The sequence below is a fragment of the Ursus maritimus genome, unplaced genomic scaffold (genome assembly GCF_017311325.1).
Source record: "Ursus maritimus isolate PB19 unplaced genomic scaffold, ASM1731132v1 scaffold_12, whole genome shotgun sequence".
NCBI classification, from domain to species: Eukaryota; Metazoa; Chordata; class Mammalia; order Carnivora; family Ursidae; genus Ursus; species Ursus maritimus.
This window is the reverse complement of record NW_024423564.1, coordinates 21,185,798-21,202,757: the sequence shown is the minus strand read 5'-3', so window position 1 is coordinate 21,202,757 and position 16,960 is coordinate 21,185,798. Positions and strand designations below refer to the sequence as shown.

The following is a 16,960-nucleotide window of genomic DNA, read 5'->3' as shown; positions in this document are numbered from 1 at the left end:
GAGGGGGGGGGGGATGGTGGGGCTGGGGCTGGGCTCTAGATCTTTCCCTGCAGTAGAGAGGTGGGTCATCTTGCTAGTCTCCTTCCCCTGTACTGCCTTTACTACTTAGGTCATTTTTGTCAATTTTGTCTAATTAGTTTTATTATGTGCCCAAAGCTAATAAAATGGGATATCTGGTATCTCTCCCCACGTTAATCTGGTATATGACTTAGAAGGATTAAGTGGAAACAGGCAGTGTTTTTGCAGATGTACCAACCACATCTTAGTCTTTCATTCCTTACTCAGTCATCTCTGTGCCAGGCGCTAGGGCTATAACATAACGGGGAGCCCATTCCAACCCAGCCCTGTGTTCATGGAGCTTCTAAAGTCCAGTGGGCGGTGGGGAGGATAGTAATCAAATAGAAGCACATAACAATGGAGCCTGGCCTGTGGGGATGGGGCCAGATCGTGGGGGTGTGTGTGAAGTGGGGTGAGGGCCGAGTTGGGCATGGGAGAAGGATCGGAGAAGAAGTTCCTGAGGAAGTGTGACTAGAGCTGAGACCTCAAGGGTAGGCAGAAGTTAACTAGGCCTGGGGGCGTGATGCGCTAAAGGCCTGAGGCAGGGACTAACAGGTATAGCTTGGCTGGAGCTTACTAGTATTAAAACCAGGGAGATGAAACCCCAGAGAGAGAGAGGTAGGGGCTGCACCAGCCTGGGCCTCACAGGCAAGCATGAGGGTTTTGCTTTTAATTCTAAGAGCTTAGAGGGGTAATATGGTCATCATTTAGAGTAATTGTTTTCCTTGTCCAGGCCTTAGTTGCTTTATGAAATGTGAGGAGGGTTAGTCTTTTAGGTACAGGGCATCAGTCATCATTCTGTTTTCTACCAAAGCCGTGAATGTACTGTCTGCACAGTCACATGGCTGCCATTGAGTAAAGGGGTTAACTTATACTGCTTGGGAATGTTTCTGTGGGAGTGAATTTTAATTTTATCAGTGCATTCCTGAAGAACTCTCCTATCGTTTTCATTACTGCGAGTCTCAGAGGGAGTTTTCATTAACTGACTTGCTCCAAAGAGGGAAATCACAGAATGACAGACTCTGATGTTGGAAGCTTCCTTGATACCATCTAGTCTGTTGTCTGGCTGTAAGGCAAAGTGGCAACACTAACCTATTTTATACCAGCAGCGGGGCCTTGCTACTTGCCCCGGGGTAAGAAGGTACTAAGTGGAGAAAGCTTCCTCATACTTCCGGTATTATGTACCTGGACTTTCCTAAAAACCTAGAATAATGTACCAAAGACCAGGAGTCAAGAGTTGATACTGGCTTCCTTTGTGATATCAACAAATATCAAACTTCATGCAGGCAAATAAATGGTAATAAGATGAAGCTTCCTACCTTATGAAGCCACTTTCTGGTCTGTGGGTTTGTTCCCCACCTGAGTAGAAAGCATAGTGAATTTCAGGGCGAAAGCTCTGAGGTTCTTCCCCTTCTGGAGGAGATATTCTGAGGGAAATGCCTTTGTGCCCAGACTCAACACACTGAGAGGGTGGAATGCATCCAAGAGGGCCAGTAGCCCTTGGGAAACATGTGAACTCTTGAATGGGTTTGTCCAGTATGCATAACTAGAGTCTTAGACTCTTATTTTTTTGGAAAGATTTTATTTATTTTTAGAGAAAGAGAGAGTGCAAGTGAGAGAGAAAGCACGAGAGGAGGGGAGGCAAGGGGAGGGGCAAAGGGAGAGGGAGAGGGAGAGGAAGAAGCAGACTCTCCGCTGAGCAGGGAGCCTGATGCCTGGCTGGATCCTGACCTGAGCAGAAGGCAGACACTTAACTGACTGAGCTACCCAGGTGCCTTAGAGTCTTAGACTCTTTAATACATATGCATACACACACACACACACACACACACACACACACACAGAGTATATATTATAATATATATAATAGTCTATAATGTGTATAATGGCCAGAAGTGTGACATATAGAATATGATACAATATTTGGAAAGAACTTCTGAAGCCTTAATTCAGCAGCTTTATCTGATAGACGAGGATGTGGAGTTCCAGAGAGGCTAAGGCACCAGCCCAGGGACACTGAGCGATCAAGTTGGGACTGGAACCCCTTGCTTCCCAGTGGTCTTTAGTTTTCTATCAGACTCTATGTGACTGACATGGAGCTGGGGAGTTTCTTCGATGTGCCGTCCTCTTCCCTGGAAGTCAATGTCAGTGTGTGGTTTGTTATGCCATAAGGGCTTGAGCATAAGCCTTGAGTTATAAGGGCTTCAGGGTGTACTTTGATCGTAGATTAGTGTTTGCTGAACAGTTGAAGCCTTTCTGAAATTTGATTATTATGAGTTTCAGCCATGTACAAGAACTTTGTCATCTGACTGGAGGGGTGTGGATAATATTCCAGCGATAGGGAAAATATTAGGTGGTGTGTGGAGCCCAGGGGACTGCCCTGATTAATTTCACCAGAATTTTATACATATACACACAAAAATGTAATCTCACTGTGCTTTGGAGGGTACTGCTACTCAGCATTTATCACACTGTGGTAATGTTTACTTGTCTTTTCATTAGGTGGTGAGCTCCTTTTAAGTAGGGAATAGTTTGCAGGCTTTCAGTAAATATTTGAGTGAGTGAGTGAATGAATAGACAAAAACTGTCAGCAGTGCTGGTAAAAAATTGAAGAGTTCGTATCCTTACAATAAGCTTATAGAATTTTTCCATCCTATTTATAAAGCAGTTAAATTTTTTTTTTTTGTAGGGGCACCTGGGTGGCTCAGTCTGTTGAGCATCTGACTCTTGGTTTCGGCTCAGGTTGTGATCTTAGGGGTTGTGAGATCGAGCCCTGTGTTGGGCTCACACTCAGCGTGGAGTCTGCTCAAGATTATCTCTCCCTCTCCCTCCCTTTTTGCCCCTCTCCCAAATAAATAAAATTAAAAAAATTTTTTTTTGTATCGTGGGCACTCGGATTAATATACTAACTTAGAGTGCCTTGTCCAGAGTAGGTGGTCATAAATTTTGTTGAATGAATGAGTACTGCTTGGAAAATAGGTTATCTTTTCGCTGAGGAGTTGAAAATTTTTAGATGAAACTTCTGATATGTAGAATAAGATAAAATAGCACTTTAGACAACGATTTCTCTGAGAATGGACCCACTTAAATTAGAGTTTATTTGAAAAACCAAACACAAAATAATGATATGTCATAAACTTCATAAATATTATAAGAAGACTTAGACACTGTAGGTATAGCAAAAAGGCTTTTAGGTCCAATTTATATTTCACTTCAAATCTGTAGGACCAGCACTGTGGGTATTAGGTGACCCTGTGGGTATCGGGTGACCCTGTGGGCAGTGGATGACCCTGGTAAACGATTGCTCTGTTCCTTGGGCTCCCATTTCTTTGTCCTCCCCAGAAGGAGATGACTCTCCTTTCTCTCCCCTCCCTACTTACAAGACTCCATTTTTTAAAAACTTCTTTCTTTTCAAAACAGGAAAGAATTTGATTTTAACTATTTATACTTACCAAATAAAAGACAGATTAACTGATTTTTACTGAATAATTCATGAGTTTCATTCTGGTTATTGACCCATAATTTGCCAACCTAGAAGGGGAAATTTACAAATAGGTAAGAGAGATTCATTTGTTGGTTCATTCATTCATTCCTTTCGAGGGAAAGCTGAGAGTACTTCGAAATAATCAAATAATACATCCATGATTTTTCTTGCCCAAATGAGCCCAAATGAGACCAGATTACCCCTCTCTCCCCCACCCAAGAAAAAGTGGTGGCCATTGCTTGGCTGTGGCTCTGGAGGCCTCTTCCTGGGAATTGCCAGAATGGAGTAAACACTGTCTACAGTGTCATTAACTTCAGGCTTAGGAGCCCAGTGAGCCCTAGGATTTTTCTTTCTTATGTCTCTGCAGGGCTTATCTCTGCCATTTCTCCTCCTCTTTCACTGTCCCCAGGTTGATGACTTCCATTTCTTCTCTTCTACCCTGAGCCCAACTCCTTCATTCTGCTGCCTTGGTTGCAAGTTGCCCAAGTACATAGTTTATACTCTGTACCACATTTGACTTACTTCAATTGATATCAATTGGTTTTTGTATTTTAATGTTTCTCTCTAGTAATGGTCTGGCTTATTAAATGTGTTTCCATTTTCCTCCACCTCTGGTGAGGAGGATTCTTATAAAGAAGGATGTTGTTGCTAAGTATTTACCCAAAAAATACAAAAATACTAATTCATAGGTATACATGCACCCCAATGCTTATAGCAACATTATCTACAATAGCCTAGTTATGGAAACAGCCCAAGGCTCCATTGATGAATGGATAAAGAAGATGTGGTATATATATGCAGTGGAATATTATCCAGCCATAAAAAGAATGATATCTTGCCATTTGCAATGACGTGGATGGAGCTAGAGAGTAGAATGCTAACCAAATACGTCATTCAGAGAAAGACAAATACCATATGATTTCACTCATATGTAGAATTTAAGAAACAAAACCAGTGAGCAAAGGGAAAAAAAAGGAGAGAGAGGTAAACCAAGGAAACAGACTCTTAACTATAGAGAACAAGCTGATGGTTACCAGAGGGGAGGTGGGGGGGGGGTGAAATAAGGATGGGGATTAAGGAGGGCACTTGTTGTGATGGGCAGCAGGTGTTGTATGGAAGTGTTGAATCACTGTATTGTACACCTCAGACTAATATTATTCTGTATGTTAACTAACCGGAATTTAAATAAAAACCTAAAGAAAAAAAAGAAGCTTGTTGAAGGTGTCTTCTTTACTCATGACATTTTATTATATCAAAGTTGGTGATAACCCAGAAAAGCATGAGCAGCCATGACCATTTTTGCCCCAATGATCTTGACATTTTCAGAATGTATTTAACCAGTTAGAAAACAGTATAAAAACATAAAACTATATAATCATAAATACATATATATTCTTAGAAATGCCAACATTGTGAAGAAAGAATATATGAAATGGCCTTAAGATAGAGTTTGTTGGCTTTGTATGTGCCTGCAACAATTCTGATTTTTGAAGACCTGTTCTAAATTGTTCTTGGCTGTGCAAAGGTTTTGACTGCATTTCTTAGTATGACTTGAGGTTCATCCACCCTTTTGTGAAATATGAAAGCTGGCCCATTTAGCTTTAAGATTTTGTGAGTGGGAAGCTCTGGGTTCAGATTGCTTCTCTTCTCCCCTTAACCTGGTGCCGTGGCCAGGATGCAGGCATAGCTTCTTCACTGCAGCTGTCCGATGCTCTTATAGCAACTCATTTCTTTGTGGGGACAGTAGAGGAGAATGGGGACAGGATCCTCTTCTATTTTTCTCTCCTCCCCTGTTCTAGGTCTCAAATAGTTTTTCTGGAAATACGACCCCCTTGAACAAAAGAGGATAGGAATTCCAGAGCCTAACTTCACTGTTGGGAACTATGTGGGCCTCTGAAGGGGAAAGACAGTAATTTCTTCAAATTTACCTCTTTTCTGTACCTTTTCTGTACCTCACTCAGGTTACTTGGCAATTTTGCTAGTGTTTTATAGTTATTTTTGTTCTCCTTTCATCTTTTCGTCTTGATTGGTGTTTTCTATCAGTGCAGAATACTGTCTGCAATGACGGAAATGTTCTATATTTTCATTTTCCTAATCAGTAGTCACTATCTACATGTAGCTTTTGAATGCTTGAGATGGGCTAATTAATATGATGGGAGAACTGGGTTTTTAATTTATTTAGCTTTAATGTTCGTTAATTTTTTTTACTTGAATATAGTTGACACAATGTTACATTAATTTTAGGTGTACCACATAGTGATTCAGCTTCTCTATACATTATGCTACAGTCACCACAAATTTGCTACTGTCTGTCACCATACAACACTTTCAATACCATTGATTGTATTCCCTATGCTGTATCTAATGTCTCCGTGACTTACTCATTCCATTACTGGAAGGCTGTATCTCCCACTCCCCATCACCCATTTTGTCTGTCCCTCACCCCTTTCTCCTCTGACAACCATCAGTTTGCTTTCTGTATTTATAGGTCTGGTTCTGCTTTTTGTTTGTTTATTCATTTGTTGTTTTAGATTCTACATATGAATAAAATCATATAGTATTTGTCTTTCTCAATCTGACTTATTCCACTTAGCATTATACCCTCTAGGTCCATCCATGTTATCACAAATGGCATGATCTCATCCTCTCTTGTGGCTGATTAATGTTCCACTGTGTGTGTGTGTGTGTGTGTGTGTGTGTGTGTGTGTGTATACATACACACCACATCTTTATTCAGTCATCTATGTGTATACACTTGGGTTGGTCCCATATCTTAGCTATTGTAAATAATGCTGCGATAGAAATAGGGTGTATAACTTAAATTAATTTAAATTTAAATAGCCACAGGTGGCTAGTGGCTGCCATATTGGGAGAGTAAAGATCAACTTAACAACATAGTCTGTATTTGATGTACTTTTTCCCATCTTACTGCAGTATACCACTTTACTTATCTGATGTTTGGTGAAACAGGTGTGTTTGTTAACCATGTTGCTTCCAAAAGTACACGTGGCTAAGCTGGCTGTGCAGTTAGAAACTATACAGCTTTGAGTTTGAAACTGAAGTTGGTTTCTAATGGTTAGTACGAAACTGGAATTAGATGCTTCGAATTCTTTATGCTTTCCTGAGATTTATTCAAAGAGAATCTAAAAACCTGATAAAACCATAACTAAACATTCTAGATTTACCTTAACATTCTACAAGTGTCAACATTCATGTTCGAGTAGGAAAAAACAAGGGATATTAGCTAAGAGTGTTGCTTCCAATAACTCAAGAACAAGGAAATCTCTGTGATAGAAACAGGGCTGTCTTAATCATGCTGGTAGGTGCTTATTTTTATATATTTTTTTCATTTTGATTCTTTTGAGTGGATTCTTGTTGACCATCCAAGACTGGTCAGTAATTAGGTATAATAAACATAGTTCATTTTGGATTCATGGGTATTTTGTTTATACTTACAACACAACAGCACACCGGGAACTTTAGAAATATATCAATAACTTTTTATTTCAAATTATTGCAAGTTTCCTTTTTTGGAAACTCTGTTTTTACTCTCATGAAGCCTGTGTATAGGGACAGCTAATTTTGGTGTTTCCTAGAATATAAGTTCCAAAATATTACCAACTTGCTTAATGTAGATAAAATATACAACTGTAGGGGTGCCTGGGTGGCTCAGTTGGTTAAGTGTCTGCCTTTGGCTCAGGTCACGGTCTCAGGGTCCTGGGATGGAGCCTGGCCTTGGGCTCCCTGCTTAGTAGGGAGTCTGCTTCTTCCTCTCTATCTCCCTCTGCCCCTCCCCCCTGCTAATGCTCTCTCCCTCACTCTCTCTGTCAAAATAAAATAAATAAAATCTTTTAAAAAAATATACACGTTTAGTATTCCTATGTAAGACAAGTGGCTCCTGGTAGATTTGATGCAGTGTAATGACATATCTATGATAGTATAATTTAGGTAGCAGAAAAAAAGTGAATGGCTCCCTCAAAATAAAGGTCTTTTGGGGATGGATTTTTTTTTTAACTTGTTGATATTTAGTAAATTTATGGTCTAGGTGAAACGGAATCTGAGCATTAGTGACCAAAATATTCATAATGAGGACTCATGCGTTGAAGTTATGTATTATGAGCACGATATTCTTCTAAGCCTATACGGTATAAGATACAGACCCAGAGTGAGAGGCTTACTCTGTAGTTGGGCAGGTAGGACCTACACTTAAAAAAAAGGATAACTCAGAGTATGTGATAGTGTCTCAGATGGTAAGTTTTGGGAACTCTCTTTGAGAGAAGGGTAGCGTTTCCTAAGGGTGACCGGAAAGATAGGATTTGCACTGGATTTTGAGGAAGCTAGAGAGGAACAGAAAGAGAAAAAGGAGGGCACTCTAGCCAAGGAGACCAGTGTGAGTTGAGACTTGGATTAAGAATACGCATGGCGTATTTGAGAATAAGGAATGGACACGGTTGTTGGAATGCAGATTCCGTATGGGGCCCTTTAGGAGATAAGATCATCCTGGAAGCTAGGGGCATGATGTGTAGGGCTCTGATTTCAGGGCCAAGGAATTATTTTAAAGGGAGTAAGAAGCCGTTAAACATTTTTGAATGGTGGGAAGATATTTGAGAAGTGAGATATTATGAAGATTAATCTTTGGGGTGGAATAGAGGATGATTGGGTAAGGGAGAGGGAGAATTTAAACAGTAAGGATGTGAGATGAAGAGGTTCTGCCCGTTCGTTGCTAACATAGGAATGGAAAAGCAAGGGATGACTTTGAGTAGTAGCTTTTCTGGTATATGAGAATGAAATTGATATTTATTTGTTGCCCTGTTGTGACTGAAAGGTTTCATGCCTGAGTCACTGGGAGAAGCAAATGTTTTGAGTCTGGTGGGCTGATTTGAAGGAAGGATGGGTTGAGTTTTAGATGTTCTGAGTTTCAGGTATTGGAAGGACTTGTAGGTGTGAGGTTCAAAGGTAGTTGAAGATGAAAAGGCTGATGCTGGGTCTCAAGTGTGGAAGCCATCTATCTCTCTTCCATAGGGTTATCAGTGAAATTCATGATAGTGGGTTCGAGAGAGCTGCAGACTGCTGGCTATAGCCTGGAATGTCTGGGGTGGGGAGAGGGAGACGGGCCAGTATGTCATATGATGTAGAAAGTTCAAGGAGAAGAAAACTGAAAGAAGATCACTAGATTGAAGATCCTTGAGAACTGAGATCAGTGTTTGAGAGGAATAATTAGAATTGGTGACTGAGAAGGTGATAAATTAAAGTAGGAAGTGAACATATATGTTATGTTCTTGTTGCTTCTTTTGTTGCCTGCTTTTCTGTCCTTTTCCTGAATGTCCCGGCAGGGAGATAGGAGGAGGTAGAACTTGCAACTGTCCAAACAGTTCCCTGTTAAGAGACTGGAGACTGGTTATAGTAATTGGTGATCCTCAGTAGAGTGACACCATTAGTTATTTGGATTCTATGAATCAGTTATGTATTGACCCTTATTCTTGACGATAACTGAAATTTGCAATTTTAATGAAAATAAAAATGAGCAATGATGTTACTGAAAATTATATTTCTACTAAATATACTTTTAAAAAAAATCTCAGTTTTTATGCAGATTTTGGACCTCTGAACTTGGCAATGGTGTACAGATACTGCTGTAAACTAAACAAGAAACTGAAAGTGAGTATTACGATGATGTTTGTACTTTGGTATTAAAAAATGGAACTTTGAAATCTGACCACTGGGATTGCTGTGCACACACCATTTAGTTAGGTGATCTGGATCTTTGGATATTTATATGAGTAGTTCACCCAGAAGTTGAAACTGATCCACTTGAGTATTCCATAAAGGACATGTTAACCTCTTTCATTTTTCAGGATGAATTGAAATGTGAGCTGGAATGAAGTCATTGGAATAGTGATCTAAGAAAGAAAGCACAAATCCTTTCAGGTTGTTGTTTAATGAGTCTATCAAATTCCTTCCTAGGATGATTTTTCTGAAACCAGGGGATGAAGGGGCTCATCACTGCATGGCAGGAGCTCTGGAGCTTTCCCTGCCTGATCAAGGTCGAAATTTTTATGTATTTCTTGAAGGTCATCTTTGTAGAGTTAACAGCCAAGTGAGATTGATGAACTCATAGTGTTACAATAGGGACTTTACCTGTTATGATAGAATTTGGGTCATACATTCAGTATTCGTCTGTATTTTTGATTTTACATGTTTTTTTTTCTTTTAAACTCTGAACATATATGAGGAAAAGCAATATGTATACTCCTGGTTTTGGTAAATTTATTTCATCACATAGAATTCTTTTTCTTCCAGTTTTCTAAATGAGGATCTTACATGTAATATTTCAGTTTGCAAGGTCAAATCCTACACAGCATGGAGTTAAAGATGACTGCTAAATTACAATGCTCAGGTTGTTTATTCTTTCCGCTGGTTAAGTGTTACTGGGGTGACATAGTACAGTGCCTTATGCATACGAGCCACTTGGTGATCATCTTTTGGTGATTGACTTTTATTGAACTTAGGTAGAAAAGACAGTTTATGGTGGAGAATTTCCTGTAAAATATGTTGTGTACTTAGGAATTCACAGATTTTTGCCATTGATCTGAAAATGCTAAATGGTCATAAATGAATGCCAAGGAGAGATTTTTTTTAGTCAATCGTATAACATAAGATCTGTTGCAATTAACTGTTTAAAGAATTAATTTGTAAAGTATTATCTGACCTGAAAAGATGTATGTAAATTCCTTTAACTAAACTGATCTACATTTTGCAGAAAAGAAGCTACTGCCTGTAGTTTAGAAAATAAGCTTGAAACTTTTGTAATCACCAAGGAAGCAAATAATATCCTAAAAAGAATAATATAAAAATATAAAATGAATTTTTAGTGGATGAATTCACAAGGAAAGGATAGTTCATAAATATTTGAAGCTTATTTCTTCCTTTTGAGGACCTAGGAACTTTTTTTTTTTTTGCTTTCTTGATTAGTCCTGTTAGTATGTAGTTGGTATGAACTGGGTATTATAATTAACAATTTGCGACCTGACTAGTATTTAGAAGATTGAAGAGAAGAGAATCATTATTTGGAAAATAAAATTTTTGATCTGACTCAGTCAGTGTTCGACTTTACAGCAATTACGTAAGAGTAGATGGCTTCAGTAAGGCTGTTTTTCTACCATATTCGATACCAAACCCTATAGGTAAGTGTATACATGGACTTATTTTGATTTGTTTTCATTTACAAAGCTTTGTTTCAATATTATATGAAAGTTTAATAGAGTTCAATAATCCCTTGGTTCATTTCAGCGATCAGGTAATCTGATGGATTCCTAGAAGGACATTTTTAGCTTTAATACAGCTAGTGGGCACCCTGTTACTTGCTGAAGGAATGGATTTTCAAAACCCAAATGTTAATAAGGCATGGGTTATTTTGAAGCATCCAAGTAGAATATCTATATTAAGAAAAAAAGATTGACTTTACCAATCCAAAGCTACAATTTCTTCAGCCTTGTGGAATCTCAGTTTCTTTAGTTATAGGGATTATAGAGCTCCCACAGAGGGGTAGTTAGGATTATATTAGAAAATATATGTAAAAAGTCTTTGAAAATTTTAACGTCTTATGGGGAAGAAAGTTACTAATGGAACATTTATGACTTTGGGTAAGAAATCACAATAAGAGTTTTTCAACTCAGTTTATGAATGCCTTCTCAGCCCCATAACTATTATTTCCATACTCAAAAGCTGTCCGATATAATTTTAGGAATCAAAATGACCATTTAGTCCAGCCAGTTAATTTTATGGGTGCAGAAAGGGAGACCCAGGAGAGGCAGGTGACTTGCACAAGGCTGCTGGGTAAAGTGGGGGCCCGATTTCAAGGCTCCTGACTTATTCCTGCTCCTCCCCACTTTCGTTGGTAGTGGGGCCTCTGTGGTTTATAATCTTTCCATGCTTGCTCGCAGCACTGTCCCAGCTGACTTCACCTTGTCGTCCCATAGTGGTCTCGAGACTCCTCCGCCTCGTTTGCTCCAGCTACTGTTACTGCCACTCCAGCTGCTTTCCTTCCAGGAACCCAGACTCCAGGCTTTTCTGCTTTGAACGGACCTTTCTCCTTCCGTACGCCCCACATTCTGTCTCCCTCACTTTTGTGTAATCTTCAGGCCCTCAGGCTCTGTATTTTCTCAGGCTCCCTGTTGGTGTTTCTCGTCTGCAGCCCGTGTTCAGTCATCTTGGTGAGACCTGTGGGCACCTTGCTTCCATGCCTTTGTCTTGCTTACCTTGACAGCTGCCACCCTTGGCGTCTTTTCCAGTGGATGATTTCATGCGCTAACTTACTGATTTACGGAAGATCTCGCAGCACCCCTGTGACTCCCAGCCGCGCACTTTACCTTGAGCCACACCAGTTGCTTCACACAATGGCTTGTGATGTCCAGTCTGACTTGAATGCCCTTTTTCTCTGGTTTGATCACTCCTTTTCTTTACACCTTCCAGGAGGTATCTCCTTGTCCTTCGGAAGAAGGTGGAAGGTGCCTCCCGTTTTCCCAGAATTCTCTGTGCAGATCTCTATTATTGAAGAATTATAATTACCTGTTAGCATTGCTCTCTCTTACTAGACTAGACACTCCTGGGAGATGAAGATATGACATATAATTCTGTGTCTCCAGTGCGTAGCACAGGGCCACCAGACACACAGAAACTTCTGTCGATCTTATCATGATCCCCTTGACTTACAGGTCCTCTTTTAGCCTTTTGTTTCTGGACGTTTCAGAATACTCTACCCCCACTGTTTACATCCTCACTGTGCACTGATTTCTTAATCCTTTGCTGTCTCACTTTTGCCTTACTTACTCTGCTGAAACTGCTCTAGTGACATTTTTAAAAAAATATCTTGTTTGAGAGAGAGAGAGAGAGAGAGAGAGAGAGAGCACAAGCTGGGGGGAGGGGCAGAGGGAGAAGCAGACTCCCTGCTGAGCAGGGAGCCTGGTGTGGGGCTCAATCCCAGGGCCCCAAGACCACGATCAGAGGCAAAGGCAGATGCTTAACCAACTGAGCCACCCAGGTGTTCTGCTCTGGTGACATCTTAAACACCAGATCTGATGGTGTTTACTTGGTCATGAAACTCTACTTCTCTGCGTAGTTTGGCACTATGTTAACTGATTACAACTTCTTAGAATTTTTCTCCTGTGTGGTTTCCTAGCTCTTTTAGGCATGTCTTATATTCTACTTTGGCAATTTTTATTTCTTCCAATAAAGATTTTATGTGTTTTTTTCCTCCTTTATTTGGTACCTTATGTAGATGGGTAATATTTTGCAGTGCATTCTAAATTTTTAATTTTTATAATATCAAAAGATATTTTTCAAGTTGATGATTTGAGGTGGTGGTTTATTGCTATTTTTTGTGTGACTTTTATTTTAGTTATGTTGATTAGAATTGAAAATTATCCATCAAACATGTACTTAGATTAAAAAACCAAAAGTAGGGGTGGCTGGGTGGCTCAGTCGGTTAAGGGTCTGCCTTCGACTCAGGTCATGATCCCAGGGTGCTGGGATCGAGCCCTGTGTTGGACTCCCTGCTTAGCAAGGAGTCTGCTTCTTCCTCTCCCTCTGCCCCTCCTCTCCCAGCTCGTGCTCTCTTGTTCTCCCCCTTGAATAAATAAATTAAATCTTAAAAAAAAAAAACCACACCAAAACCCAAAGCAGAAATCACTACCATCAACAAAAAACCCTATTTTTAAATTTTAAACTCTATTTTAAAAACTGTAAGCCCTAAGAGTTGTGCAGTGATAGGTTGTAGTTTGCAATTTCTGGTCAGTAGTTATGGTAATGAGGGAAGCAGTCCAAAGAAGGAAGATTTATTGAAATGAGAACAATTGGTAAAACTGTATATGTTGTTTAATGTAAAATGCCATCAGTAATTGATAGGCCAGACCAGAACTTAGTAATTTGGTATTTTAAGAGATCCATAAACCCTTGAAATTGTATATAAATTTTTATGTGTATTTACATTTTCCTCTGAGAAGATTCATGACTTTTAAACCAGTTCTTAAAGAGATTCTTGCCACAGACAATGGTAGCAACACTGGTCTGGAATATACAGGCTTCTGAAAGGGAAGACCATTCTAACAATGTAGTGATATTTTAAAAACAATACCTTCTTCAAACTTAGTCATGTAAGAAAGTCTTTCAGTGACTGATACAATAATAGGAAAGTTTTATAAACACATGATTGAACTAGCTTTTCCTAAAATGGTCAATACAGTTTTTTAAAAAAGATTTTATTTATTTATTTGGCAGAGAGAGAGAGCACAAGCAGGGAGAGGGGCAAAGGGGGAAGGAGAAGCAGACTCCCTACTGAGCAGGGGAGCCAGCTATGGGATCATGACCTGACCTGAAGCCGGATGCTTAACCGACTGAGCCACCCAGGTGCCCCAAAGGTCAACACAGTTTTAACTGTTGATTTCACTTTTCCTCTGGGAAAATGAAAACCTCAGTCTGTGAAAAAAAAATCTAAGAGCATCACTGAAAAAAGGGGACATTTTCTAGGGCAGTGATTTCTTTTTAATACTGCTTTTACGATTCAACAGGACAATTACAGTAATCTTGAGGACTGCTTTTAAAAGGTTTAAAAGAATATTGACAGAAATGTAATTTTAAATGTACAAAACATCCCACATAGCCTTTTCAGGGTAAAAGGAAAAGGGGATGGGTGGGCCTGGTGAAATGGACTATTGTATTAAAGCACTGAAAGTACCTGGCAGATGGTGGGGGCTCAGGGACTGTCCTTGTTGCTGAATGAATCAGTGCAGTAATCCTATCCGCTAACCAGGCACCTGCCATGGTATCAGGTGATTGTACACAAGAACTCTTTTGATATAATGATCGGACCACCCTCTTATTATAACTACCAAAACCTGTTGAGATTTCTTCATGAGGTTATCTTCTGTTTCAGGTTCATGGGCTTTGGGGGGAAGAAAAGCAAGTTCTGTTTTGGAGACAGTTCATGTAGTTTAAAGAGGTATCAGGGGTTCTAAAGCAGTGTTAATTCACATGGGAGTGAGCGTATGTAGAGTTTGCAAGGCACGGAGTCCTTCCTGATGTCCATTCAGTAACCCTCAGGCAAGAAGAACCCCTTGAGTGGAGAATCCCCAAATGCCATCAACCAAATTATCATCATGGTCAAATAATCTTTATGAGCAACTTTTCTGTGACATGTTGACTTCTGCTCTGATCAAATGTGCCATTTCATCAATGAAACATATTGGGTTTGAAATGAAATGGACCATACAGAGACACCTTCTTCTTTTTAAAGAAACTATTCAACCTATTTTGTTTTAGCTCAAAATAAAAACATAAACCATATTTTGTTTTGTACAGCCAAAGAAAATTTTCAAGAATATCCCTTTCCTGGGAAAGTTGGAGGTAAAACATGTAGAGGTCATGGCTGCGGACAGGAAGACCTGTTCATTTTCTCGCTTTTGCAATGAGATGACAACTGATTGCTTTGGAGACGCTGACTGCTGCGGCCATTACTGGGCTAGCCTAGTCACCTGTAAGAGAATGATGCCTTGGTCACCACGGCCCCTGTGCTATAGTCCAGTTAATCTGAGCACCATCACTGGCCGAGCTTGCTTGTTTAAGGAAGTGCATGGGCTCTATTTATTTTATTTTATTTTATTTTATTTTATTTTATTTTATTTTATTTTATTTTATTTTATTTTATTTTATTTTATTTTATTTTATTTTATTTTATTTTATTTTATTTTATTTTATTTTATTTTATTTTATTTTATTTTATTTTATTTTATTTTATTTTATTTTATTTTATTTTATTAAAGAGCATATTGTCCAGGTTGCACTAATGTCTTCCTTAGCTTGATCTGGCTGATTCAGAGTTTAATTAAACATGGTGTTCCAACCAAAGGACTTGAAGATTTTACTTTTAAGCATGGCAAACAACTTTACAAGAAGGCTGCTTAAAAATTTGTTTTTCTAAATTATGCATTAACTCGTGTGTGTGTGTGTGTGTGTGTGCGCGCGCGCGCATGCGTGTGTTTTGGCTTTGAGCTTAATTATACCACCTGGCACCACCTTTCGTTTTTGAATGATTGAGTAGTTTGTGGTCTCCTGCCCTAAGCGGAGCAAGTGCATGATTTGTATATGTCACCACCATCCGAGGATAGCCTGGGCTCTTTGTGATTCGTGTAGCATGTCGACGTTTTCTCTCTCTGAGTTGCCGTGGCTTGTTTTTCTCCAGGAGTGAGCCCTCCAGAATGCAACCTTTCACATAGTGTTCTTTTATGAGATAGAAGACATCTGACTGAGGTCAATACCCTCATCTTAATTTGTATTGTTCTCTCATAGCCGGCGTCGTACTTTGCTTTACAAGTACCGTTAAACGTTTATATGCTAGATTGCACACTTGTCATGATTTACATAACAGTGGTAAAACTCTGACTCTCAGGTAAGCAATCCAACTCTGGATATTTCTATAGGTTTGACTATATTAATTGGTAGATAGTCAATACTATGTTCTATCTTTTATCTATTATTTTTTACCTTGTTAAAGGAAATAATTACTGTCCCTCTAATGAAGATTATTCCATTGGTCCTTGCTCTGCTATGAATGTATCCCTAGGTACTTGTTCTTTTTTGTCTGTTATAAGCCTTGGTCAGTATTTCCCCCTTGGTTAATGTCAAATATTCATTAGACTGCGAATGCTTATGTGGCTGGAGACTGAGGTTCTGCTCCCTGGTTACCACATCGTTCAGCACTGTCTTTGACAGGTAACAGCTACTCAATTCTTGCCAATAAAACCAACAGAACTTTCTTCAACCACAGTATCCCAGCACACAGATTCAGCAAACTGATTGCCTACTTGCTGCATTCAGTTTAGTAATATTTTCTTGGGCATGAATGCTGTTTAAAAATTTTGAATTCACGGGGGTGCCTGGGTGGCTCAGTCAGTTAAGCGTCTGCCTTTGGCTCAGGGCATGATACCAGGCTCCTGGGATCAAGCCCCACATGGGGCTCCCTGCTCAGCGGGGAGCCTGCTTCTCCCTCTACCTCTGCCTGCCGCTCCCCCTGCTTGTGCTCTCTCTCTCTCTGTGTTAAATAAATAAATTAAATAAATAAATAAATTTTGAATTCACAGTTAACATCTGTCATTTATGAAAATTTCCATTTAAGCCTGGATTTTTGGCTTCTCTTAAGTATTAAAATATGTGATTATGGGCCCAATTCCTACACGGGAGTAGGAGGTTGGAGCTAATGCTTGGGATAGGGCATGCTTTTCTCGTTTACCAACTTACCCACTTCAAATTCTTGGCCCCTGAGGGCATCTGAACTTGGCACCTCTGGAACAATTGCCATTTAAGGCAGCTCAGTTACTGAATCATGAAAGGAACTTTCCTAAGGTGTTATCATCTGGAATGCAAGAA

At 39.5% G+C, this 16,960-nt stretch overlaps 1 protein-coding gene across 3 annotated transcripts in view; it reads left to right on the top strand.

Annotated features, from left to right (window-relative positions):
* CDC14A (cell division cycle 14A) overlaps positions 1–16,960 on the top strand; it is a 169,911-nt gene that overhangs the window by 13,868 nt on the left and 139,083 nt on the right. For 2 of the 3 annotated variants that reach the window (XM_040626989.1, XM_040626988.1), the window contains exon 3: positions 9,124–9,199. In XM_040626989.1, coding sequence (XP_040482923.1) covers positions 9,124–9,199 — 76 coding nt within the window. Of the gene's footprint in view, positions 1–9,123; positions 9,200–16,960 lie in introns of those variants that run through there. The other variant, XM_040626990.1, reaches the window with a different exon arrangement.